This window comes from Bos indicus x Bos taurus, chromosome 23, assembly GCF_003369695.1.
Source record: "Bos indicus x Bos taurus breed Angus x Brahman F1 hybrid chromosome 23, Bos_hybrid_MaternalHap_v2.0, whole genome shotgun sequence".
Taxonomy (NCBI): Eukaryota; Metazoa; Chordata; class Mammalia; order Artiodactyla; family Bovidae; genus Bos; species Bos indicus x Bos taurus.
Window position 1 is genome coordinate 24,163,444 of NC_040098.1, and position 25,435 is coordinate 24,188,878.

At 44.7% G+C, this 25,435-nt stretch overlaps 1 protein-coding gene across 6 annotated transcripts in view; it reads left to right on the forward strand.

Annotated features, from left to right (window-relative positions):
* The window catches only part of TFAP2B (transcription factor AP-2 beta), a 29,023-nt gene extending 13,970 nt beyond the window's left edge, over positions 1 to 15,053 (forward strand). For 2 of the 6 annotated variants that reach the window (XM_027524951.1, XM_027524953.1), the window contains 5 exons: positions 3,471 to 3,690; positions 5,224 to 5,342; positions 7,459 to 7,600; positions 10,503 to 10,762; positions 13,116 to 15,053. In XM_027524951.1, the coding sequence (XP_027380752.1) occupies positions 3,471 to 3,690; positions 5,224 to 5,342; positions 7,459 to 7,600; positions 10,503 to 10,762; positions 13,116 to 13,138 (764 nt within the window). In that variant the 3' untranslated portion in view covers positions 13,139 to 15,053. Of the gene's footprint in view, positions 1 to 3,470; positions 3,691 to 5,223; positions 5,343 to 7,458; positions 7,601 to 10,502 lie in introns of all 6 variants that reach the window. The other 4 variants (XM_027524949.1, XM_027524952.1, XM_027524948.1 and 1 more) reach the window with 3 other exon arrangements.
* The last annotated feature ends 10,382 nt before the right edge of the window (positions 15,054 to 25,435 follow it).

Genomic DNA, 25,435 nt, shown 5'->3' on the forward strand with positions numbered 1-25,435 from the left:
CGCGAATAGCAGAGGTTTCCATATTTAAGTCCGAGCACCTTTCAGAGGGACTTAGGCTTCAGTCCATTAGATGGGTTCATTTCTTCCTTCTCTCCCACCAACAGATCAGAACCACAGAAGACCTGCCTCCAGTCAAACACAAAGATATCAGAGCTGTGATTTCATACTTAAGTGTAAAGATGAAACGCTACCTTATCAACACTTTGGCTCTATAGAGTCCACTAATGAATAAGATTTTCTCCAATCGGTTTTCCTTCTACTCTTTCAAATTAAACTCCAGTCCCTGTAATGAAATATTGATCGATTTTTAAACCTCTGTTCTTCTGCCCCCATATAATGCAAGTTAAAAGGGAGGGGGGCAAGTTTTGTGGGTGTTACATCCAGAAGTTGGCTACGCTATCCAACTGAGAACTGAAGAGGAAAAAAAAATCCCACCCAGTTTTAATGTATGCACAGAAAATTGTAAACATATAAAGAACTGAAAGCTTCACGCTGAGTTTTGCTATGCTCCATTTCCTTACCATTTCCTGCTGTCGCTTTAAACCTATCTTAGTCATCTCTGGGTTCCGTGAGCAGGAGCAGTGTGCTCATAATTACTAACAAATCAACCGGGCCCTGTTGCTCCCTGGGTTTATTGATAAGCTGGAGGAAAGCAGAAGGGAAAAGACAAAGAGAATAAAATATGGGGTTAATCAGCTGAGGAAAGCAGGTGTGAGAGTGGAGGGGAAGGTAGATGCTGGAAGTAGGCTGGACTTAGAAGAGTGTGAGACAAGACATGTGCAGAGTCTAGCTTAGGAAACCATTCAAAGGCCAGCATTTAGCACCTGAGGATGAGAGAGTGGAGGGTGTGAACAAGACTGATACTTAAATTCAAAAACAGAAATATAACCTGAAGTGCGTCTGCTCAAACAGTCTTGTCGGGCGGGGGTGGGGGGAGAAGGGGAGTGAAAAAACATCACCACTGTCCCCTTCCTTCTCCCCCTAGACAGCAGAGTGCTGAGGGATGCTGCCTGGGTGGGTGATATTTAGGTGATAATGTATATGCAAAAGGTACAGCCCTTGGGAGGGAGCTATGGACATTCCCCAAAGGAAATTGCTCTTGTCAGGTAAATCAGGCAATTAACAATAGTGAAATTGAGGGCAGGCTATAAAATGTCTTGAAAGGCCTGGCTTTTCAAGAGATTTGGCACCTGGGACTGTGAAAAGCAGGCAGAATTCCAATTCTCAGCAGATATTCAGTTATCCAGTATCGTAAATAGGAATTAACTTACTATTTTCAAGTTGCTTGGCCGTGGGGGATGGGGGGGTTCTGTTAAAATGTTCTTTCTAAATACAGTAGGATTTAAATTTTTAAATGTTGCTGAATATCAAAGACAAAGCTTTTTATACAACTTATTTCTACAGTTCATACCATATTAAAACTACAAAGGGCCATCTGTATTTTGCAGAGAAGTTTTCCAAGGTTACCATGATCATACATTATTTGTTTATAGTGCCTGTGTATGAATCTGAAATACAGAAATCAGGACAGTAGTGGAAAAAAAGACATATTGAAATAGATGTGGATATTGTGTAAGAGAATTAAATGACAGGGTGTTCCCACCCCAATCATTATTTTTTAAGTGACTTTAAATCCATATTTTACTCACATTTCCCTCAAATGGGAAGCACTTCACTGACTGTGATGAAGGGAATCAGAAAGAAGAAACCTCACTTTGTAACTGCCCCACCACCATGACAATGCAGAATATTCCCTTGGTTACCTGATATCATTCATTCAGCCCTGGGAGAGACTATATAGAGAGATCAGAAACTCTAAAATGTCTACTAAGAAGTAGAAAAAGGGAATGCTTGTCTCTCTGTCCACTGTCCTCAGAAAACCCTTTCTCCAGGCGTTTGTAAAGAGCCAAATGCAATTTATAGGAAATAGAAGATTTGAGACCTACCTTTTAGGAGTCTCTAAAATATCATGAAGGTCTAAATGCTGGGATCTGTGGTAGAGAGAATAAGCTGTTTCAAGAACACTCAGGGTGGTTAGTCTGTTCTAGTAAAGGGAGGTTATAATAACTTGCTTGACATGTGGGGTTCTAGGTTCCAGGGAGTAGAAAAAGCATATCTTTCTCTTACCAGGATTATAGAGACAGACTCTTTATTAAAAAGGAAGAATGGAAGCATCCTTTTTCATGCCAGAAACACTGCATGTTTCAATAAGTCCCCTGGCCTGGTGATCACTGGAGAGGTGCTTGAGGGGCTTCAGATCCCCATGGAAGAAGCTAAGGTTTAGGGCAGGGAGTGTCGCCTGCCCAGTGGCCTGCAGAAAGAAAATGGGCATCAGCCGTGTAGAAGTCCAAGGGAGGGAGACTGCCAGGGGACTGGGAAGCTGACCGTTCACTGTTCCTGGCTCCTAGCCTCTGGTTCTACCGAGCCCCGCCTCTTCCTAAGGTGCAGATGACACTGAAACACAATTAAACAGAAATACAGGCTGGAGAGACTGAATGCGCCTGGGTAGCAGTGGCAACCAGCTGTCAGCTCTTATTAACTTCTGCATAAAACATACCTTGAGTGCGGTTTGTTATCAATTACTTGCCGAAATGAAACAACTGGGGCAAGGCAAGACCGCCGCTCACATGAATTAGAGTGATTGGTTGATTGATCAGGGCACCTGTTGTAAATCATAACTGCTCCAAACAATCACCAGCCGGGTGCTTTACGTTAATTTGTAAACAAAATTCATGTCACCGCAGAATTGCTTTCACTGGAGAGGAGCATTTGGGTTCATTTCTAAATGAATCTGTTGTTAGGATATAGCAAAGAATGGGATCCACTGTAGAGAAATAAGCAGCTCTTTTGGGTCCAACTGCCCCAATTTAATGGTATTATTACTTGGCTGTTCTTGGGCAGAGTGACTGATGGGGCTCACCATCCTGATCTTTGCCAGTGATGGCCATAGATTTGTATCAAATAGGAGAGGAGGGAAGGGTTCCCGTAAAGACCATTGGTATTACTATTTTATATCACTGATAGGGAGCATCGCCTTCAGGTTTCAGCACCAAATGTGATTATCAGGAGACAGATGAGGACATTAAGATTCAGAGAGCTTTAGTGAGATGTCTAAGGTCACACAGCCAACACGTGATGGAATCGGACTTGTCTGGCTTCACAGCACAATCCAAACTCTGGGTTGCGTGCTTTTCCTGATTCGTGTAGTGAGCGGGACTGTGGCAAGCCACTCTCACATGTCCACACACTTGGGGTAAGTTTCCAGAGGTGATAGCTTTTGCATTTTGTTTGTACACAGAGCTCGGAACGCACCGCGGAACCATGGGAACACACACCTCTTCCTGCAGCTTTCCTCTTGGCGCCTGGCCTGTGGCCTCGCCCCTGCGCAGGCAGCGACACATTCATTCTATCGGCGGTCACTAGGATCAAAACCCGGTCACCTTTATGGCATTTTTTTTTTCTCTCTCTAGTTCCGGTTCCTCCCAAATCTGTGACTTCTCTGATGATGAATAAAGATGGCTTCTTAGGAGGCATGTCCGTCAACACCGGTGAGGTGTTTTGCTCAGTCCCAGGCCGTTTGTCTCTGCTTAGTTCAACTTCAAAATACAAAGTAACTGTGGGAGAAGTTCAGAGACGGCTGTCGCCCCCCGAATGCCTCAATGCGTCTCTCCTCGGCGGCGTCCTCAGAAGGTAACCCACCACCCCAACCACTTTTTAATGCCGCGCGGTTGCCTAGCAACCGAATTCTGCAGCTTACAGCCGCCGCCGCCACGTGCTCCCCGCCCAGCTCGCGCTTCCTTGCCCTCCCGCCAGCCATGCGGGCCTGGGGACCTTCCACGTCCCCGCCCTGTACCCGGCGCCCCTCTTCCCACTCCCAGGACCCTTCGGAGCATTCTCTACCTTGAGTGGGACCCCAAATCTGCACACACTTACCTAAAACAAGAGTATCATGGCGCAACCCCCTTCTCACCTGCAGTGTGCTCCGATCTCTTATTTTGTTTTAAAGTGTACTTGGCGCCGACTAAGTTGATCCTGTCCCACTAATGCATCGTACCCCGCGGTTTGAAAAGCTTTGTTCTAGACTTGTGTGACTTCCTTTCCTCAGTATCACTACCAAAAATAACAATGACACCATTTTAGAAGTATAGACAGGTATTCCTTGGGGCCTTTCATATGCTCCCCAGTGTTGGAGAAAGACAATCCATAGACTCCTTGTGGAAACTGGGGGAGGAGTTGGCTTTTATCTTAAAGATTCAAAGCCTCCCCAAAAGTCCCTGCCAACACCTGAACTCTTCCGTTAGTGCCTCCGATATGAAGGTGTGACATTGCATGACATGAACTTTTCAAGTTAGCCTATCTTGGGAGTTGAAACTCCCCTTCTTCCCTAAAAGTGGCCGGGTGAACAGCACAGCAAGAGAAGTCAGAATAGGTTTTTTCTTGTATTTTTAGCACATAAAGAGGGATCACTGGGAAGAAGTAAGGGTGTGACCCACAGACTTTTTCATTTTGAGTCCTTTTGCTCTGCTCTACTTTGTAGTTCAGTTTCACATGAGTCCTTTGAGCTCTACAGTGTAGAAGTTTCTTTCAATTACCCCTAGGAATTGAGAGTGTGTGTGTATGAAACTTACTGAGATTAAGTGAGATGATCAGTATAAAGCACTTATCATGTAACTAAACTCCTCTGGTGCTAGTTTTACTGTTATTATGATTGCTAATATCATCGTTAGATTCATGCTTCAGTCTTCCTTCCCCTTTTAACCCAACTCCATTTTATTGTGACTCTTGACCTCTTACTCTCAAAGCCCACCTGGTTCAGGCTGAGCCTTCTCCTTTCTGAACCACCCAGTTCTTCCTGTCTTTTGGCAAGGTTGTACTTGCCGGCTTTGGCTCACCTCTCTGGCTCCATGACCAGGAAAGAGCTGGGCTTGTGCACGTGCAACTTCTACCTTCTCTGGACCCACAACCTACACCCTAATTATTCCCATCTGGTGTCATTTTTTATTCTCATGAGATAAAAGAACGACTCGATTTTTTTATGCTCTGTATTGCAGAAATTAAGCAAACCTCAGCAAACTATCAGCAAATAACCAAAAGGAAGAAAAAAAAAGTGCTAACCTCAAGTTAAAACCTCTTCAAGCTCCACTGGGCTTTAGATTGCTAAATCTAAACTTTGTTTCAGGAACACTCTGAGGTTAATCAGAATGTTAATTCTTGCAATTTCAGAGCCAAATCGAAAAATGGGGGGAGATCTTTGAGAGAAAGGCTAGAGAAAATCGGTTTGAATTTACCCGCCGGCAGACGCAAAGCAGCAAATGTCACGTTACTCACCTCCCTGGTGGAAGGTAAGCAAGACGTGTGGCCATTTCATGAAGTGGCAGAGTTTAACTGTTGGCTGAAAGCTGACATTTTACACGTTTCATGATTAACTGGAAATCATTGCACTTGTTGTGCCCTTATGAGTTGGATGTCAAGCGTTTGCTTGAAAAGTTCAAAGGTCTTTTTACTTAGAGGGAGTGGCAATTGTCCGGAGGCCAAGGGATGTGTGCAAGGGTCCCCGAGCTCTGGAGAGTGCTCAGGTTTGGCCTCCAAGCCAGTGCAGGTGCCTCCAGGCGCAGGACATGGTACCTGAAACAACCTCTAACAAACTCAAGAATAACTCTGTAACCAGCAATCCCTTCTATACCCCTTCTCCTTCCCAAATTTTACCTCTGAATCGTCAGTAGTACTAAACACACTGTTAATTTGTGAAATTATTGTTGCATTCATGATCTCTAATGGTTATTTTAAAACTCATGTCACTTCCAGGGCCCCTATCTCCCACTGATTACCTGGGATTTATTGAAATAGAGCTTCATAAGACCAGTGACCTAGGAGAAATACGGGTTGGGGATGAGGGGAATGGGAGGGGGGAGTTAGGAAACATGGAGGGGAATCATGTATGATCTTCAGTTGTAAATTTAAAGGCCCATACTTATAACAAGCACATTCTAATTTGCTCATCATTTTGGGATTGGAGATGATATTTATGGTATGTAATAAACAGGATCTTCTCCAGAGTCTAGAATAAGTGGATCTGCATTTGAATTTGTGGGTTGTGGAAGACACAGGAAATACAGCTAGAAGGGCCTAATAGAGGAAGTTGTAGAATCTTCTCTAGAGTCTAACATGTAGGTTTTGGGTTTTTCTTCTATTTTTATGGATACGTTATTATGACACTACTTTGGGGAGTTAGTTTTTGGAGCAGGGGATCTTAGAATATTTAGGCAGCAACCATAAAGTCATCACATTGATAGGCATTGCACTTTGACATCTTTCAGGCAAAGTTGCCTGGCCCAAACTTACCCTCTAGAGGCAGAGGTGACCAAATTTCCAGACCACACTTATTACTGGTTGCCTCTCAGCCTGGGGGTTTTACTTTTTGCCCTTTAGCATATTGCTAAAATCACAATCTTCATTTTGAAAAGCAGTCAAGGTAATTTCAGTCCAAGACAGGGATTTGGGTGGAAAGGAAAGGAACTGGAAAATCCACTGAAATGCCAATATTCCATTGGCAGTTTTCAGTGTTATGAGTTGTTGTAAGCTGGAAGTGTTTGGTTACTATGCTAATGATGATTAAAAGTAGTCGTGCTCCTTAGAAATAATGTGGCTATGGGATAATTCAGCACATCTCTTTTTTATGTTAAGATCTTCCCTTGAACCCCTAAGGCTGTGTTTTTAAAGGGTAATAATGCTTTTTTCGAAAGGGGTTTCCACATTAACTGAGGAGTCTCTCAGCTGTCCAGGTTTTCTATAGCTGCTGTGTCATCTTTGTGCAGTAGAAAGTCTTTAACTAGGAGAATGATGGCAGCAACCTCTGAAGAGGAGAAACCTGAAACCTAACTAGCAGGAAACTGACAAGGAGAATAAATATTTCATTGCTGGATAGACACTGATCCATATATGATTTATATATTCTTTAATATATGTGGACATAGGCACACAAGGATCTATATTTGTATATATTAATTATAGGAAGATACAAAAGTTAGGAAGACTTAAATTTTATTTAAAGCAGGAGTTAACACGTTAGATGCTTAAAAAAGGGGGTGGGGGGCAGATCTGGCTTGAATGTTCAGTTCACTGTCTGTCTAGATGCAGTTGCAAGGTGGCTCCCAAAAGTGGCCCACCTTTCCCTTAGGGCTGGGGTGTGGGAGACCCGAAACTATCCAGGGGTTGCCTAGCTAGGATTTGACTGGAAGCGTGATCAGGGAGAGGCTGGAAGGAGCAGCAGGAACAAAGTTTGTTCCATCAACTTTAATCATGGCCTGAGAACCATGTTCATTTGGGCGTCTGTACCACCTTTGCTACTGCCCCCAAGAGTTGACCTGTTTTGTGAACAATAACAATAGACCAGGGAACACCTCCTGATCTTGGGATGGTCTTGGGTGCTGATTATTTCCTCTGCGGCTGTCTTTTCAGGAGAAGCTGTTCATTTAGCTCGGGATTTTGGGTATATTTGCGAAACGGAGTTTCCCGCCAAAGCTGTTTCTGAATATTTGAACCGGCAGCACACGGATCCCAGTGACCTGCACTCCCGGAAGAATATGCTGCTGGCCACCAAGTGAGTGTCCTAAACTCGTCCCTACTCCCAACCTGCGCAGCCACCTCGTTTGGGAGGAGGCAATGGGAGCTCCCAGCTCAGTGGCGAAAGCCGGTGGATTGCTGGTAGGGAGCCCTCCCAGCTCCGCCCCCCTGCGCGTGCCCACCCCTCAGCGTTGATTACGGGCTGTGTGCGTGTCAGTCTTATCTGTTTTCTAGATTCTGAGAAGGATGGCTTTATTAATCGGAATCCAGGCTTTTTAACAATTCACATCCCCAGCGCTGGGGGTGACAGGCAGACCTTTGAGGGGTGGAGCCTTATTCCAGTTCTTCCTGCATCCCTGGATGCTTGTTTCTGCCCAGGTTGCACATCTTCCTGTCCTCCCCACACAGCCACGTGTGCTTGCTCAGGGTGTCTATATGTCACCCACGTGTACCCATCTCTACCCTCAGCTCTAATTACTCTCTTTCCAACGTTGCTGTTTGGCATCTTCCACAGAAGTAGAATTTACTACAACTCCAGAGGGGAAACTAGTAAATCTCTGGCTAAATTTAGGTCTAGAGCTCATTTGAACTTTTACAGTGGGTTTTCTATTTATTTGATTTACTCCTGTCTTTGGCTTCGATGTCATATTGCTGGTGTTTTATGGCCGGTTCAGGCCTTCGGTGGGCGGCGCTGCGTGCGCCCGCACGTTTCTCTCGCAGGCGCGGCCCAAGCAGCGGCGCTCATTTATTTAGTGCTCCAGGACGCGGTTTGTTCCGTTGACAGCGTAATTTAAAGAAATATATGGAAGGCTGAAAAATCATTTGCTCAAATTTGTCCAGATGTTTTTGAGACGTGATTGGAATTTGATTGCCCCTTTCCGCAGGGTCAAAAAATATTAATGTCCCAGAACTTTAATTGCTTACAGACCCCAGTTTGGGCTTTGAAGATTTAAAATGTTTGACTCTAAGCATTTGTTCTCCGCAGTTCAGAATTTCCTTTTTGGCACTTTGGTAATGAGTACAAACTTCAGGAAAGCCTTTAACCATCCCTTCCAACGATCAAAACCTGGCACCCACCTCTTTTTAGAAGGTTTTCCTTGATGTACTAACTAGCAATATAATAGATCTTTGTCAGTAAATTGCCCTCCCACCCCTTGCCCTTGGTGGCTAGCGGCAGGGGAACTGTTGGTGCTTTATAAAAGAGTAAAGGTACTTTGGGGAAAAAATAAAGCCAAACTGGATAAATTAGATAACAGGATTCCACAAACAACTCTGTGGTTTCCCTGAGGAGTGCTTGTGGCTTCTCTTAGGCCAGCATTTCTTAACCTGAGGTGAGCATCAGGATTGTCTGGGGAGCATTTCCAAGATAATTATTCGTGGACCTAGCCCCAGGCTCCCTGAATGGCAGGGAGGGTGAGGGTGAGGGTGGAGGCCTGGATGTGTTTGTTTGAACCCCACAGGTGATTCTGAGGAACCCCTGACTTAAGAAACTGCCCTATTTAGGTCAAAACTGTTACCTGTTTCTTCCTGGTTGGGATGATATATGCCTGCATTTTGAACAGAGAAACCAGTGAGAGCATGCCTGGTAGTGTCTTCTACCCATCAGTCTTAAAACCAAAAACCTTTTCTGGCTGTTGCAGGTGGGGGAGGAGGTTTTTTCCATCTCCTCTGGCTGTTACTTCTCCTGGGAGTAATCCCCTTGGAATAGGTGCCTCAGAGTCACTCACATGAGCCTCCAGGCACTGGCCCTATTCATCTGTTGGCCAGGCCAGGTGTCACCAAGTGTCAGACCATCCCAGGGAGGCCTGGGATTGGAGTCCTGTAGTTTTTCTTTTTTCACCACCCTGGAGACCAGGTGGAGGCAGGCTGACAGAAGCCTGCCAGTCTATGAAAGGCTATGACCTTTGGGATGCCATGCCTCTGACCAAGAGGCGAACCAAGCCTTTGGGCCTTCAGGGCTAAAATCCTTTTGCCCATTTCTTATATTAAAAATTTCTCAAGTAAGTTCAGTCCATAGTTAGGTATGCAAGATTTCTAAGGCTGGGAGATTTGGGTGCCTTGAGGAATTAAAAACCTTCAACAAATAAAAATCTCCTCTCCCTGGAGTCTTAACCATCTACCTTTAGGTTTTATTTAAACAATGTGGGACTCCTTTTATATGGACAACAATCCTGTTGTATAAAGATCTTCCGTAGCCTACACTTTAAAAGAAAGGGGAAAAAAGGGGAGATGGTGGTGGTGGGAATACCTCCCTTCTCAAATACTGCAGGTAAACAGCCTTTTGCTTTGAATGGAATCAGCATTCTCTCCTGGAATAAACAGTTGCTTGCCCTGGGCCATGCACAGCTCCAGCAATCTGCTTCTGTGAGAGGGACAGGCTTGTGGCCCAGGGCCCTAAATCTTTCTGGGCTTTCTGAGCCTGATCGCCAAGAGGTTGGAGAGGCAGGAGAGAGGAGGGGGAAAGGGCTTTAAAAAGAACTGTCAGGTAAGAGCTAAAAATGACTGAATATTCCAAATCAAATGCTAAAAGCCTAGCGATTTTCCCAAAGCGAGGTTTATGCAGTTTCCTGCATAATGAAGGCGGCGGGGTCGGGGTCGGGTCGGGGGGGGGGTGGGGTGGGGCGGGGGGCCGGGGGAGAGCGGGAAATGGGCAGGGGAAGGGGCTGCCAAAAAGGCCGGGCTTTGGGATGGAAGGGGTGCCTCACCTCCCCACCCCCGCTTTCCTTCCAGTCCCAGCTGCTCGAGAAGGCCGGCCGGGCGTTGGGAAGGGAAACAGAGCGGAATCGCCCACATTAGCCTCGCTCCCCGGCTCTCCGGTGACCGGGTGCCTCTGGGCTTGTGTGAGCAGTCTCCTTTCTAATGCCAATGACAACGACACTGAGGGTGGTGTTTGTTTGTTTGTTATTGTGGTTGTTGTTCCTCTTCCGCCCCATTTGCAGGCAACTTTGTAAAGAATTTACGGATCTGCTGGCTCAGGACCGGACTCCGATCGGGAACAGCCGGCCCAGCCCCATCCTGGAGCCGGGGATCCAGAGTTGCCTCACGCACTTCAGCCTCATCACGCATGGCTTCGGCGCCCCGGCCATTTGCGCCGCGCTCACGGCCCTGCAGAACTATCTCACCGAGGCGCTCAAAGGCATGGACAAGATGTTCTTGAACAACACCACCACTAACAGGCACACGTCTGGGGAAGGCCCAGGTAGTAAAACTGGCGACAAGGAGGAGAAACACAGGAAATGAAAAATTAAAAAAAAAAAAGGAAAAATGTTTTAAATACAAAAAGAAAACAGAAACAAATTTTAATTTTAGCTTTAAAAATATTGGATTGGCTTTGGAAGAATTATATTAGGTAGATACACATACAATCAAAATTTTAAAAAGCAAAACTAAATAACTTAAAAAAAAAAAAAACTGAGGCGTACCACGGAGCAACAGTATCGGTTCTCAGTGTCTATTTCAAGATACACTTGGAGACCACCGTCCGGATTTTCCACTTCGGTTCTTTCGAGCTTAGTAATACTGATAATAATAATAATAAAAACATGATTTTTTTCCCTTTGGAAAATAAACATAAGACTAAACATGAGAAAACGCTAACTTATTGGAAGAAAATCGGAGAAACCTTGTCGGTGTCAGTGCTTTGAGAGCTGGTTGACTGAGACGCACGAACTTTTTAAATTTTTAATATATTTTTAGGAAACTGGCAGTCCCCGCCTTTCCACCTCACCTCACCCCTCTCCCAGCCACCCTTTTCTACGTTGCCCTTCCTCCCTCTGGCTGTCACGGGAATCTTCCGGGATGAAAAGGCGTGTGGTTAGCCCTCAGGCACGGTGATTGCGGTCCCCTCGATGCCCCCGCCCCGCCCCGCCCCGCGTCCTTAACTCACCGGTGCCCCAGCTCCCGGGCCGTTTGCATAATTAGGGAGGGCGAGGGCGGGCGGGGCGGGAGGCCCTCGGGGACGCAGGCGGTGGCTGCAGCTCTGGGGCCGGCCGGCCGGCCGAGCGGAGGCTCCCGCGGCCGAGGAAAATCCGGACCAATAAGTTGATTGAGACTCATCATCAGTTGCTTTCAGAAACCTTACTAGTTCCCAGCCTTACCGGCATCTGCCTACCGAGCATCTTTCATTTGTTATCCTATTTGTCATCTACCAATTTTAAGAACTATAGTAAAACCAAAACAATATGAATACGTTGATTAGTATGTAATTCCTTCGGAGGGGTATGTACCATTTCATTCTCTTCTGTTTTCCAAAGCTTTGCCCGCATGGTTTATGAGCTTCTTCAAAGAGGACTTGGGCTTCCTACACAATCTATAAGGTACAGAGAAAAAAAAAAATCCGATCCCTTTTTAATCAAAGCCTGTGTGTCAGAATTCTGCAGGTGCACTTCTTTAAAGAAGCTCAAAGGGAATAATTTAGAAAGTGGCCAATAAGAGATTGAAGCAGCTTTGAGTCTAGTTGTTAACAGATACTTCAACAAGGAATTCCGGAGGAGTGGGGAGCTGCTAAGTGAATTTTAGGGGAGAGGAGTAAGGGCCTTGGAGCCCAATATTTTAGCATTATTGACTCGCCTTTAAAATGGATTCCATTTCCTTGGGCTCTTTGGCAATTTTGGGAAAAGCAGCAGCTTTGCGAGTGGTTGAGTGGTCCTGGGAAGAAGGGTGGTGCAAGCTCCTGTGTTTCAGCAGCAGTTACTTTCTTACAAGATGCTTTATAAATGCGGCCTCCCCCCCCCCCCAACCCCCGCCACCAGACATGCACTTGTTTTGACAATAATGGTAAAATAATGCAAAGTGAAAGGAGATGTACTTCAGCTTTGAATGTTACCGTCTGGATACACTGGGGCTATTCCCAGTGGATAAAGTCTCATGCACTTAATCTCTCTCACTTCTGGCAGCCCAGCTCCTTTCTTGGGCTTCACCTGAGCATTATCATAAAATAAGATCTGAAATCCATTGTTCCCACCATCCCCAAAGCAGTGGGAAATCCCCAGGGGTATAAGTGGGTGAGATAGATCTCTAAAATAGAGTGTGAATGAACGCATCTCTTTAAACAAAGTAGGCATTAGGAGCTTTGCAGCATCTCTTGAAGATAAAGCTCCAGAGGTCTGTTCTGCAGGATTTACAGTTAGGACCCACTGGGCCTCAGGCCGGCACCCCTGGGGCCTTGGCCTGGGGAGGGGGAAGGTTGAAGGGTGGGACTTAGGAACCTGCTGAAAGTTTTGCGCTGACATGTTTATGGGGGAGGGAGTTAGGGACCTGGTTTTAGGTCACCAGGAGGGCCCAAGCAACGGTTGATGTCAGACCCCAGCCCATCCACTGTCAGCTCCTTCGAGGACCTCTGGATGTGCAGGGCCCAGCCTTAGATGAGTTGATAAGAGTACAAAGGCCGGGAGCTAGACTTCATGGAGCGTGTAGATAGATGCTCCATCCCTTCCGAGCTTAGAAGCCTGCGCCTTTGTCCGAGGGCCTGGCCGCTTGCATAAGACATATTCTGATTGCCAAAGGCAGAAAGGAGAAACCGCACTGAAAACGATCGTCTCCTTTCCTTGCAGGGCAACGCGCCCCACGCGTGTGACGTGCGAGAGACGCGATGGATGCGCCTTGCTCTTACTGTGCAGGTCCCGAGAGCGTGGGGGCCACTCGCGCCCAGTCGTGTTGAGGACATAGAATCAGCCGCTGGAGGGGCCGCGGGGCCGCGCGGGCCCTTCCCGCTCTCGGTCTCACCCTAAGGGCTAAGGCGACCGAGAAAGCCCGGTGCTCCAGTAGGTAATGGGGGGGCGCCCCACGGGCTGCAGGCTAGAGGGGTCTCAGTGCTGCTTGAGCCCCTAACTGCCAGCGGCCGCCCGGGGCGCCTGCTCCCTGAGGGCGAGTGGCCTAGAAATGTCCAGGGGATCGGAAGCTTCCCCCGCCTTTGCCGGGATGAAAACTCTCCACCCTCAGGCTCCTAAAGGCGGGTCATGGGTAGGAATTGTCTTACTAGGCTGCGCAGCCTCCTTCGTCGCCCTTCGCCCCTCTCCGTGTGCGTTCCTCCCGCCGGAGCTGAACAGAGCCCTTGGCATCCCTTCCCTGCAACTCCCCACCCCACCCCACACACACGTGGATAGAGCCCACTGCCGCCTTTCCCTCCCTCATTTCTCCTTTCATGTATGACTCCCGCCCCCTTGCTTTCGTTAGGCCTGCTACGTTTATCTGATAATTGAGTTATTAAAAGATTTGGTTTCCTTGGGCCCATAAATCAATAAACAGTGGGATTAACGCAAGAGTTTGTCTTTTAAGTCAAGGGAAACGTTTAAAACAAGCCCATTTGAGCCTTGTTTTCAAACTAAACAGGTGAGTCGCAGCTCTCCCCTGCACCCCTGCCCTCTTAAGACACTGTATCCAAACCTCTTAAGTGCCCTGTCCCAAAGTAAGAGCTAAAGGTAGGAAGGAAGAGTCAGGATATGGCAGCGCTGCCTTCACACTTTTCCACTCTATAAGTTCCTTTGGAGGTTCTAAGGGTCTTCTGACCATCGTCTGTCCAATCCTGCCTCCTCTTATATGTATGGTGGCTCTCCTGGGAGAAAAAGAGCGAAAAGAAGAGCTGTTTTGGGTGAGGATTTCATCATCCAAGTGATCATTAACTTCTCTCCCAAACTGGGAAGGTAACTTTCTCCCTTGAAGTTAGCTTGCATTTTCTTTTCCTTCTCCCTGGCACCACATCCTTAGCTTTCTCCACTTTCAAAGTTTCAAAGACATGGCTGTTTTATTTTCTTTGGCTAAGGAAACCACTTTCTGTCAAGCAATTATTTTAGACCCTATGAAAACTTTGTTCGAATGGAAAACCTGAAACCCCCAACTTATCTATACCCTGTTCCTCCGGTACAAAGCCTTACCTAAAAGGGCAACTCATTCCTACTTAGCGTGTTTATAGCCAACTTGTCATCACATCTGATATTCTGTATGCATAATACATTATGTGGAAAGGAAATAACCTTAAACCATCTGATGTTGCCTCAAGAGCCCAAACAGTGTTTCCCCTCCTGTGCCGATGTATGTTAAATTATAGGGTTAAAAAAATAACAAAATTTGTTTTCTTTTAAAAAGTAGAATGAACACCATTCTTGAAATGCCAAAATCGACTCCTCTGTTGAGTTGGTTTCTCACTCACTAACATTGTTTTTGACACACAATCAAGAAATATCAATCTATTGACTCTTCAGGAGAAGAGCTCTGGAGGGTATCCATGTTAAGTTTGTATATATTTATTTATGCTTAATTTAATGGGAATGTGTAAATATGGCGAGCAAGTAGTTTGGGATTATTTATCTGTGAATCTATACCTCTGTGAATGGGTGGTTAAAAAACAAAAAACAAAAAACCGCTTGACCCTAGGTAGAATCCTCTCTGAATTTTTCTGTTCTTTATAGACAAGCTGTTATGGTAATGGGTAGAAATTGGTTTATTGTCCAGTGTTGATCTGATTTACATAAATAAAAGATTGTTGTGTTTTTGTTGTGTTTTCATCTTCAGTTTCTCGAACATACTGTTTAATTCAACAGACAGAAAGAGTATAGACAAGGAGGTTTCCTTTTTGTCCCCCACTCCATCATATAAACACAGGCAGTGTTTTCCTTACAATAAATACAATAAATTTTGTTTCTCAGAAAAATGGACACTTTTGTTTTCACTAGAAGGTGTTTTTGACTTTTTAAAATTCCAAATTTTGACACTATTCTCTCCTATTTCTCACCAAATTTGCAATAAAAGCTTATGTTAGTTGCATCTCTTGGTTTATTTTGCCCTTAAAAAAATCAAGGTGTCAAATTATTTACTTCCTAGATAACTAAAAGACTCTGAGTCCCAGGCACTATGGATCTCTGGGTCCAAGTCAAATAAGGTGCTCCCCTCTTGTTGCCAGTGAGATGGCATTCTGGCATGATGTTCTTTGAAGGAGATGGTGCAAGAGAGTAGCCCACCAGACCAGGGCTCTTGTGCCTTATGGGGATCTGGAGGAGTTAACTGGCTCATTTCAGGACTGAACCCCACCCTGACCTCACCAGCAGTGCCAGGCCCTCAGTAAATACATGAGGAAAAGCTCCCTTGACCAGAGGAGGAAACAAGGTTCCTACCTTAGGCTCAGAGGATGACCAGAGAAGCCAGAGCACTTCTCATTTGGGTTAATGGGCTACAGCCCAATCCTAATGGGCTGCACTAATCAAACATCTCAATCTGTATTTCATCCCAAGGCTTGGTGTCTTCCCTAAGGCTTAGAAAGTAAATTTGTCCAAGCTGTTGCACACTTTGGACCAGTCACTGTTTCTCTCTGGACCTCAGAGTCTTAACTGTAAAGTTCCTTTCCAACGTTGTCTAGCTTTAATTATAAAAAGCAGGAACAGCAACATGTATATATATTTAAGGATAGCTAGCAAAGTTAAATCTAGATAACTGGTAAACCCAGATTAGGAGAGTGCTTCCATATAGTTGGTACTCAGGTAATTAATAATATGCCTTCTATATCAATTTTCTGTTTTTCAGGTGACTCATTCCCACTTGGACTTCCCTATAGGGAAAGACAGAAGGGACAATGGAATCTGCTTTCTGTGAGATTTTCCACTTCTTGGCTTCCTTACTAATTAAAAAAGGGGGATTATCATGGCTAGAACTATAAATGACTGAATCAAGAAAGAGAAGGAAAGTAGAAGGAATTAAAAAAGAAACAGGAGAAGGGTGATTAAGAGAACCTGCAATGCATTTATCTAGAAAGAAAACAGGTATATGCCTTTGTCTCTGGCTCAAATATATTGTTTCATTTTCTTTTGCTTTCTTGGCCAGCGAAGGGTTGGTTACTACTGGGATTACACAAAGGCGGTGATAAGTAATTTCCATATCCTACCGCAAATTTACCTACCGAAGGGTTAACACCAGCTCTCCAGAAACAGACCGGCCATCTATTATTCCATAGGTAAATTCCAAATCATCCTCTCTTCCACCACCATAAGACAGTCACTTTTTCTAGGCAAAACTCAAAGTCCTGAGGGGCCTGAATGTGTGGAAAGAACTGGAAGAAAGGGAAGAGGTAGGTAGCCTAAGAGCCTTGCCTAACAGAAATGGCCCTGGGCTGCTAGTTACAGCTCCTCTGCCCTTGCTTTTGTTACTGCCTTAACCAGGCCGCGGAAGTAGTAAGGAATGAAGGGAAACTGGAACCGCTAGGCCGTGGGCCCTGATCACGGGCCCTGCGGGGGTTCCTGGGTGACCTTGAAGGAGGTGTCTCTGCCGCCCCAGCCTGCCTGGAGGGAGCCAGCCCGGGTGCGAGGCTTCCAGCGCCCCAGAAGTCAGTCTGCTCGCCCGCCCGCATTAAAGGCTTATGGGCCCATTAAAAATAATGCTAGGACGAAGAAGAACCGATTTTTTTTATGCGGCCACATTCTTTTTCTTCATTTGCCAAAACGTCCCATGGGGGTCCTTCCCCAGGGACCCCAGGCACCAGAGCTTAAAGCCACCACGGATGGGACGTGTAATCTTATTGGGGGCGCTCATGACTCCCAACGAAGGCGGCCTTCCATGCCTGGACTTCGAAGGCGGTTACCTGTCACGTCGAAGCCTCAGAAATTAAACGTGAGGCTCACAAGTCCGTTAATTTTAGCTTCCCATTAATCTATAAGTGAGCCAGAGCTGGCTCTATAAATACAGTCCTATAAAATTGAACGCCTTCCCATAAATCTTCTACGTTGTTTATTTACATGTATTCCCTCGTCCTCCATCGAGCCTCGTTTCAGCTTGGGGAAGACACTTCGCCATGGAGTGGGATCTCCCCGCGCCAGCTTCCCGGCAGGAATCCTGGGCTCCTTGGAAAGGAATTGCGGGGGGGCAGAACACGGAGGGAGAAAACTCATTTTTCTTTCTTGTTTCCTTGAGTCTATCCCAAACTCACGTTCTCCATATTTCCCATCACAACCTCCACGTTGATTTATACTGTCATAAACAGCATTCTCGCGACTATAACTTCTCTTATAGCTTGGGGTGAGCTCCTTTTTCACTTCCCTAGCAGCCACTACTTTTAAATCAGGCCTCATAAATAATCTCAGCGCTTCCAGAGGAGGAGGTCAGTCAGTCGCCTCCCCGGGTCCACTTTCTTGGCTCGGGTCCCTCCGTGCCCCTCCCCCAGGTCACAGGCCGGCGCTCTCCCACCGCCTTTAGCCCACATTTCCAGGACGCAGCCGCAGACACCAATGCGGAAACTGGGCGCCAGCGCTCCGATATTCACACCCCCGTGCCCAGTCAGCGTGTGCACGTACCGCGCGTGCGCCGCCGCTGCCCAAGTTGAGCGCAAGCACGCGGCGCCGCAGCCCGCGTCTAGGCACGCTCTACCAGTGCCAGGGCCGAGCGTCAACGAACACGCACGCGCGGACGCCTACGCACGCGCACGCACGCACGCACGCGCCGCGGCCCTCCCCCCAGCGCGCGTATCTCATGGCCCAACTACTGCTCAGGGCGCAGTCTGCTCGTCAGGCTTTCTGCTGCGCGCCCTTGGGGTCAAGTTCGCGAACGGCCGCAGTGTTGGCAACCCTTTTTTCTTTTTTCATACTATCTATGCTGAGATTGAGGGGGCCGTTTTGTCACAGAAGTTCAACACATTTTAGGCTCGTCCCAAACTAGCAAGATCAGGTCGCGATTTCTGGCCTTCTCGTTCAGAACCAGTTTGTTCCTGCCTACCGTGCTGCTTTTCGCTTTTTCTCTTCTCTCAGAAGGGCTGCTGCTCTCTGGAGCTGACTCGAGCGAGAGTCGTCCAGACCCAAATAGGGGTCACACTTGCTGCCAGGAGAGGCCTCTGCATAAAAATGCTTCTTTAAAATTTTTAAAAAGTCGCATAATAGCCAATGGACTTGGCAAAGCGTGACTTGCTCGGGCCACACGGAGGGCAGCCTTGGCAGTCATCTGTGACTGGACCACCAGTTAACGTCGGAAACGTGCCTGTTCGCGGACGTATTTGCAAACGTTTAAAGGATGTGGCTGTCAAATGTCATTAGCCCACACGTTTTACTGGAAGGAGGGCACGACCATGGCGTGTATGCGTAGAATATTCTGGGGAGGTCAGAGTCTGCCTTCTGTAACAGTCACATGTCCCTTCCTGTGCAGACTTTTATCAAATGACTGGAGAAAAGAAGCCGGCACATGAGCAGTGGAGTACGGGGGTGTGGAAGGAGTGCATGCAAGACTTTGGGGTAAAAACTCGGACCCAAATCAGACACTACATAGAATGAGGTGGAGGATCGGATCGAGTCAACCCAATGAGTTCAAGCACTCCCCGTGTGAACTATCAGGTCCTGAATGCTAGAACCTGGCGTCCAGAAGTGCCAGTTGAGGCCAGGCAGCTTGAAAAAACCCGGTGAGCTGGAAGGGCTGGTGGCTGTTCAGGTGGGCAAAGTGAGTGCGACTATAATCTGAGTGTCGAAAGAAATAGGATTCTAGATAGCTTCTACACAGCAGTGGATTTTACTGCTAAACTGACCACCCATGTAGGGTTGGGCGGGAGGGGAGAGAGGTTTAACAGAATGACTGAGAAAATGCCAGTCAATGTGAAGAAAACAAGTAAAACCAAATCTTGGTGCTCTACAAGCCAACTCCTCTTTACTGCCCCTGTGTCAAAAGGTGGTAGTGCTAATTTTGAGAACAAAGCATCAGTCTTGGACCAGTTTGAATTTTCTGTATACATTATCTTCATTGATAAATAATTCTACTAGAAACGACATGTGAGACCTGGGTGGGGGGAAGGTTGTAGTTACAGACACACACACCCATACCCTACTGCCCCATACACACAATATCACAATATGGAAATTCCCCGAATAGTAGGACTACAAAAACAGTCACAACGAAACAGCATTTACCAATGTGAAGTTTCAAAAAGGTTTTTTTTTTTTTTTGGTGGTTTTTGTTTGCTTTTGTTTTTTAGGTTTTAGGGACTTTTAAGAGACTTCTTTTGGCCAGAGATTCCTAAAGATAGGAAACTACCAAGATTTGAGGCAGAAGCACAGTTGACTCTGGCTTGGGTTGTTTTCACACATTTTCCCTTTTGCTGTTTTTAGGAAGAGAGGAGAGCACAGGCCAGAGCCATATCAACAAAATAGACCCACTGAATGATTTCATTTGCTTTTATGTGCAATCTAAATATTCTTTTCTTCTTCAAAGATAAGGGCCATTTCAGACAATGGGGTCAAATAATCCAAAGAGGGATCAAGTTGATCTGAGTCCCTGTGACCTTTGCCCTTCCTTTAAAATAGTGAACATCTGTGTTTGGTGGCTAGTGTCTGAAAGTAATAAAGACAATTAGAGCATTTTATTTTTTCTTGAGGGAGAGGGGTTTGGGTGTTGGAGTAGAGAGGTAAAAACTTTGCTCATGATACTGCTGTAGGGATGAAACTAGGGAAGCAGCGGTCACTCGGCCTTGCTGCTTTGTAGGCCCTGAGGAGTTGAGTTTAGTAATGATGTACACTGAAGCTATAGGTAGTTCATACTGCTCCTTGCTTCATGAGGCTGGGGGCAGTCTTTTCTTCCAGTCCCGTCATTTGTCACCTATGCCCCAGAAGAAGACAATGTCCACCTCTCTCTCCCTAGCCTTGCTCTGAGTTTGCTTCCAGCACTGACAACAGTTAATGAGTTAATGAGGTTCCTGAACATGTCCTCACTTCCCCCCTACTCTTGTGAAGGCCCTTCTCTCTCTTGCGCCTAAGAACAAACTAAATCGAAGCCCAACCTAAACGACTTGACAAAACACCAACACCCACCACATGTTAATCAGTTTGTTGAAAAGTATTTCAGCTTCTACTGTGTAAAACTTCAAAGCCCACCCATCTTGAGGCCATTTGAAAGGGGCTCAAGTTCTGAAAGAATAGGATATTCCAGAGATGACCAATTAGAGAAAGTTATCTCCAGAACAAACGTCTAGTGAAATCACACATTTTCTCAGTCCATGGTATCCTCGTGGCACCTTTGCTGTGGGTTTTTCATGATCCAAAGTTTGTTCCTTATAAAGGACAAATAGCTGATGTTGAATGAGAAAAACCTATTACTAATGCATGCATAAAACTACGTAACAATTTAAGACTCTTGGGTGAAGTTAAAGTTGAAAAGTGATAAACTACACACACACACATGGATTTGAATGCTCAGTTGAAGTGAAACTTTTTTCCTAAGGGAGTTCTTTGGAAAAGTCCTATTTTTAATATTCTAAAATTCGTACAAGGGGGTACGTCTAAGAATCAGAGCATGAAACCTTAAAATAAGGGTAGAATTTTTTGGTCAAGTAGACACTGAACGCCTTCTCTGCATATCCTCACTCTAGCATGTACACAGGAACGTGCATCTTCAGTGGAATCATTCAGCATTTAATCTCATATGTGCACAGGCACACACAGAAGACTGTTTTCATTCATCATTTCTCCTTGATGTTAAACATGTGTTGGGAATTTTGGAACTCAGACTTCTCCAGATCATATTTGTGACTTTGTTCTCACACATGCAGTTTAGAAACCTACAAGGTGATAACTAGGTTATTCTTCCTCTCTCTCTCCCTTTTTTTTTTTTTTTTTTGCTCTTAATAACTCTGTCCTTCTTCCTTTCCTCTCCCCCACTGGTTCCCCCTCCCCAGCATTCTGTCAAGCAGTAGGCTGTAAAATAGTTATCCAGACCAGCAGCCAGGCAAGTGCCGTTTGAGAGTAATTTCTGCCCCAAGCGTTTAGCCCAGGGCAAAGCAAGCGTGCTCTCTAACTGATCAACCTGGATATTTCATTATTCATTAATTTACTGTTTAACCAAATCCCACTCATTATCAGAGGCAACGCTTGGCAGAGCCCAGCGAACAGTAGCAGTTGGTGTCAGGCGTGGAGAATTGGCCCATTTGATCCTGGGCTGTTTTATTATTCAACACCACTGACTGGGAAAAAGGTCCATGAATAATAAAGAGCCAAGGCGTGTTTGAACTGAGAAGCATGACACAGCCTTACAAAACAGCAGTTAGAAAATTAAAGGCAAGGTGGCCCAGACTTTGCATTTTTTATCTTGGCTATGGGCACAGACATTTATATCCCTACATTGTTTTCAATGATTTTTTTTTTTCAAGTCCTGAAGACAGAGGCATTTGTTTCAGTCAGTCTCACCCTTTCAAAACAGACCATTGAAGAACTCAGGAGCAAACTCACACAGCAAGAAACAAACATGCCTCCAGATGGGAACTTGAAAACATAATTTCTAACCTCATAATCAGTTAGGTCCTTTGTGGCCCTTCTCAGCTATAGGGAAGAGGTGGGTGATTTTAATTCTTCTTTGGACCTGCCATCATTCATACCCTGGGTTGGTTTAATAAGATAATTCATGATGCTGATCAAATACATGTTGAGTTTCCTTTCTGTCCAGTTGGTTTCTTGACAAGATTTTGGCTCTATAAGCACCTGGCCACAAAAGTACATATAGCAAGGGTTTTAGAGATCCTGTAGGTAATATCTAAAACCTCATTAATATGAGAGAAAGGTCTGTGAAATATATGGATGTGAAGGGAAAGTTATGTTCCCCAGAAACACCTTTATTGAGAAACACAGGCAAGGGAGGTCATGAATTCTTTCTAGCTGTGAGATTTGTAAATGCACAGTTGTATTGAATATACTTGTTGGATTCGCTGGTGGTGGGTCTGACAGTATGACTGTCTTTTTAAATTTATTTTTAATTTTTATTGGAGCATATGACTGTCTTCAGAACTGACCTGTCCCGTCACTCTACTCTTGCATCTTTTTTATTCATTGCATTATAGTCCCTGAGTAAGTGTGATGAGACAGAAAACAGTAATGATAACAGTACTTCTTGTATGTTGCCTTCTACTGCCCAAATAGCCTACTTTCCACAGGGAAATAAAGCACATGAGCTGTGACTCTTTCATTTAGATGAACAATTGCTGTGTAGGAAGCAGTTTCTAAGGACCAATGAAGTCCATATGGGCTGCTTATACTCATAAAAGTAATATAAATATCATCTCCAGGATTCTTCAGAACTTGGTCAGGGTAGAACTGCCTTGGTACTAAGATGAAAAACCTGTCCACTTAAGTATAAACCTGTCCACATAAAAGAACCTGTCCAAATGTGGAGGTGGTGAGATCAAACCTCAAATGATTTTTAATGTCAAAATCTGTAAACAAAAGTTGAAAACACTAGGGGAGACTTGGCCTTTCCTTACCTCAGGATATTCTCTTGCTTGACTTGGATGCATTTGGAAACTATTGTTAATATGTTGAATTTAAAGAAGGACAGGATGTTAACATGTTAACGTTCCTTTTAACGTCATCAGCCTGACCACTTCATTTTACAGAGAATGGCTTGTTCAGTTTCATGCATGTAGCTCCTGGCAGAACTGCCATTAGAACTTTAGTTCCAAAGTGCCCTTTCCTCTATAGAAGTTCTTAGGACTTTGGTTTTTAGTTTAGATAATAGCATCAAATTGTTTTTCTACATCTCTTTCAGTAGTTTTGAAGAAGAGGCCTTAACAAATTCTGATCCCATAGGACTGAAGTACAGTATTTTAAAAGTAGATCCCTTACAACAGATACTCTTCTGGCATCACAATTTTTCATATTAGTTTCAAAAAGAGGGTGAAATTTGTTCCTCCAACTTAGTAGTTGGGATTGGAGGGTCAGGATCATCAGATAAAGAACTCCATAGTTTTCCCCTCCTAATGTGGTAGACCAGGTTGCTCTCTTATTTTAAATAAGAGTGAGTGTTTCTGTTGTTATTTAGTTGTTAGGCTGTGTCCGACTCTTTTGTGACCCCAAGGACTGTAGCCTGCCAGGCTCCTCTATCCATAGGATTCTCCAAGCAAGAATACTGGACTGGGGAGCCATTTCCTTCTCCAGGGGATCTTCCTGACCCAGGGACTGAACCTACATCTCCTGCATTGTCTGGAGGATTCTTTACCCGTGAGCCAGTAAGTTAACATAACTCAGTATGAATGTGATTGAAGCTCATGACAGAGAAAGATGATGCCTTGCTAAAATAGCTTGTGGTTTCAATCCCTGTTAACACACTCTAGATGGTGAGCCAGCGAGCAAGATGGTAAAGAGTGTTTATGCCTGCATGCACATGCTCAATTCTGTCCAGCCCTGTGACCCCATGGACTATAGCCTACTAGACTCCTCTGTGCATGAAATTTTCCAGGCAAGAATACTGGAGTGGGTTGTCATTTCCTTCTTTAGGGGATCTTCCTGACCCAGGGATCAAACTAGAGTCTCTTGCATCTCCTGCTTTGGCAGGCAGACTCTTCACCAGATGAGCCACCAGCAAAGCCCATGTGTTTATAGATTGTTCCAATTTCCTTTACTCTGGCTTCACCTCAAGTTAGGACATAGTCTACTTTTCAGGTAATAATGAATTTGAAGTTTATATCTGGATATCTTAATATAGTATGCCTCATCATCATTTCCTTCTAAATCAAAGTATTCTTTATATAGCTAAAATAGTTATAACATTTGCATTTTACCTTCTGAAGTATTTTCATTGACTTAAGTAACATCATTAAATTTGATTCTTGCAACAAATCTGAGATGTAAAATGGATGCAAAGGCACTTCTTTTGATTCTGCCAGGTGAGAAACCTAGGCTTAGATTGAGACTGAAGCTGTCCTTACAACGAATCAGAGAACAGATAAGATCCATGCTCTTTCCATTATTCCATACTGCCATACTTAATCTGATGATGTATCTGCAGAAATATGCAAATACTGTTTTGTTACAGTTCTTGAAATGCAAAAACAACAAGGCTAGCATATTAATGTATAACAGCATGATATATATTTCAACACAGGCTAATTTATATCGACTGAACAAAGAGCTGCATATATTTGTGAGAGGTTTGAACTATAGAATATTTTAAAAGGATGCAGCTTTATCTCTTTCAAGTATACAGAAGAAGTGGACCTGCAATAATTAAAGAATCATTTTAGAAATTCTTAGAGTACTGATTAGTGCATAATATAGCTTTATAACTATACTATCAATTATTTGTATGCAAATGGGTATCCTCAAGTGCTCAAGAGCACTAAAGACAGTGTATTCTCTTATACACTTTATGTACTCTCTCTGTAATCTGTAGTTTACACTGGCCATTTGTTCAGCACGTCTTTTCTCTATTGATATGGTAAAGAAAACTGCTCAGCCAGACCTTTGTCAGGCCAGAAATTCTGATTTAAGTGAATCTGAATTAATGAGGTTTTACTTTACTTGCAACTTAACAAGTTTTGCACCATATATCTGCTTTTATATACACTTATAACTTTATTAATATATGTATTTTTATACATGTAAAAATATTCTGCAGAGCTACCAAATTGATTTACCAATGAACTTGAGACGTTTCAAATTATTTTATAGCTTCTTAGCATAGATTTGCCTTAGTCCATCTGTAGCAGTGGAGGAAAAATTCTGTTTCCTTAAGTCCTTTTATGAGGGTGCCAAAAGGTATAAAAATATGAAGCCATTTAATAGCCAGGCTCTTTGAAAATACCGAGCATACACAGTGTGCATGCTAAGTTTAATCACACTGATGGATTTACATGTAATGTCTCAATTCCAGACTCCCTCATTAGTGCAGTCAATCTTGAAGTTCTCCCTGGTGAGTGAAGGGTGAAGGTGGCTTCGACACCCATGAAAGAATGGCTGGATATTGCCAACACCCAGAAAAAGACAGTGGGAAAAAGCTCTACCATATGAGGCTATAATCCTAGCTGTGGTCAATGTGTTGAAAGCTTTATATTTCCTGACCACAGGATCTTTCTATAAAATGAACAGGGAGAAGGGATATTCCCAGGATTAGCCAGCTGGCTATTTCTATATGCTTATTAAAATTTCTGGAAGAA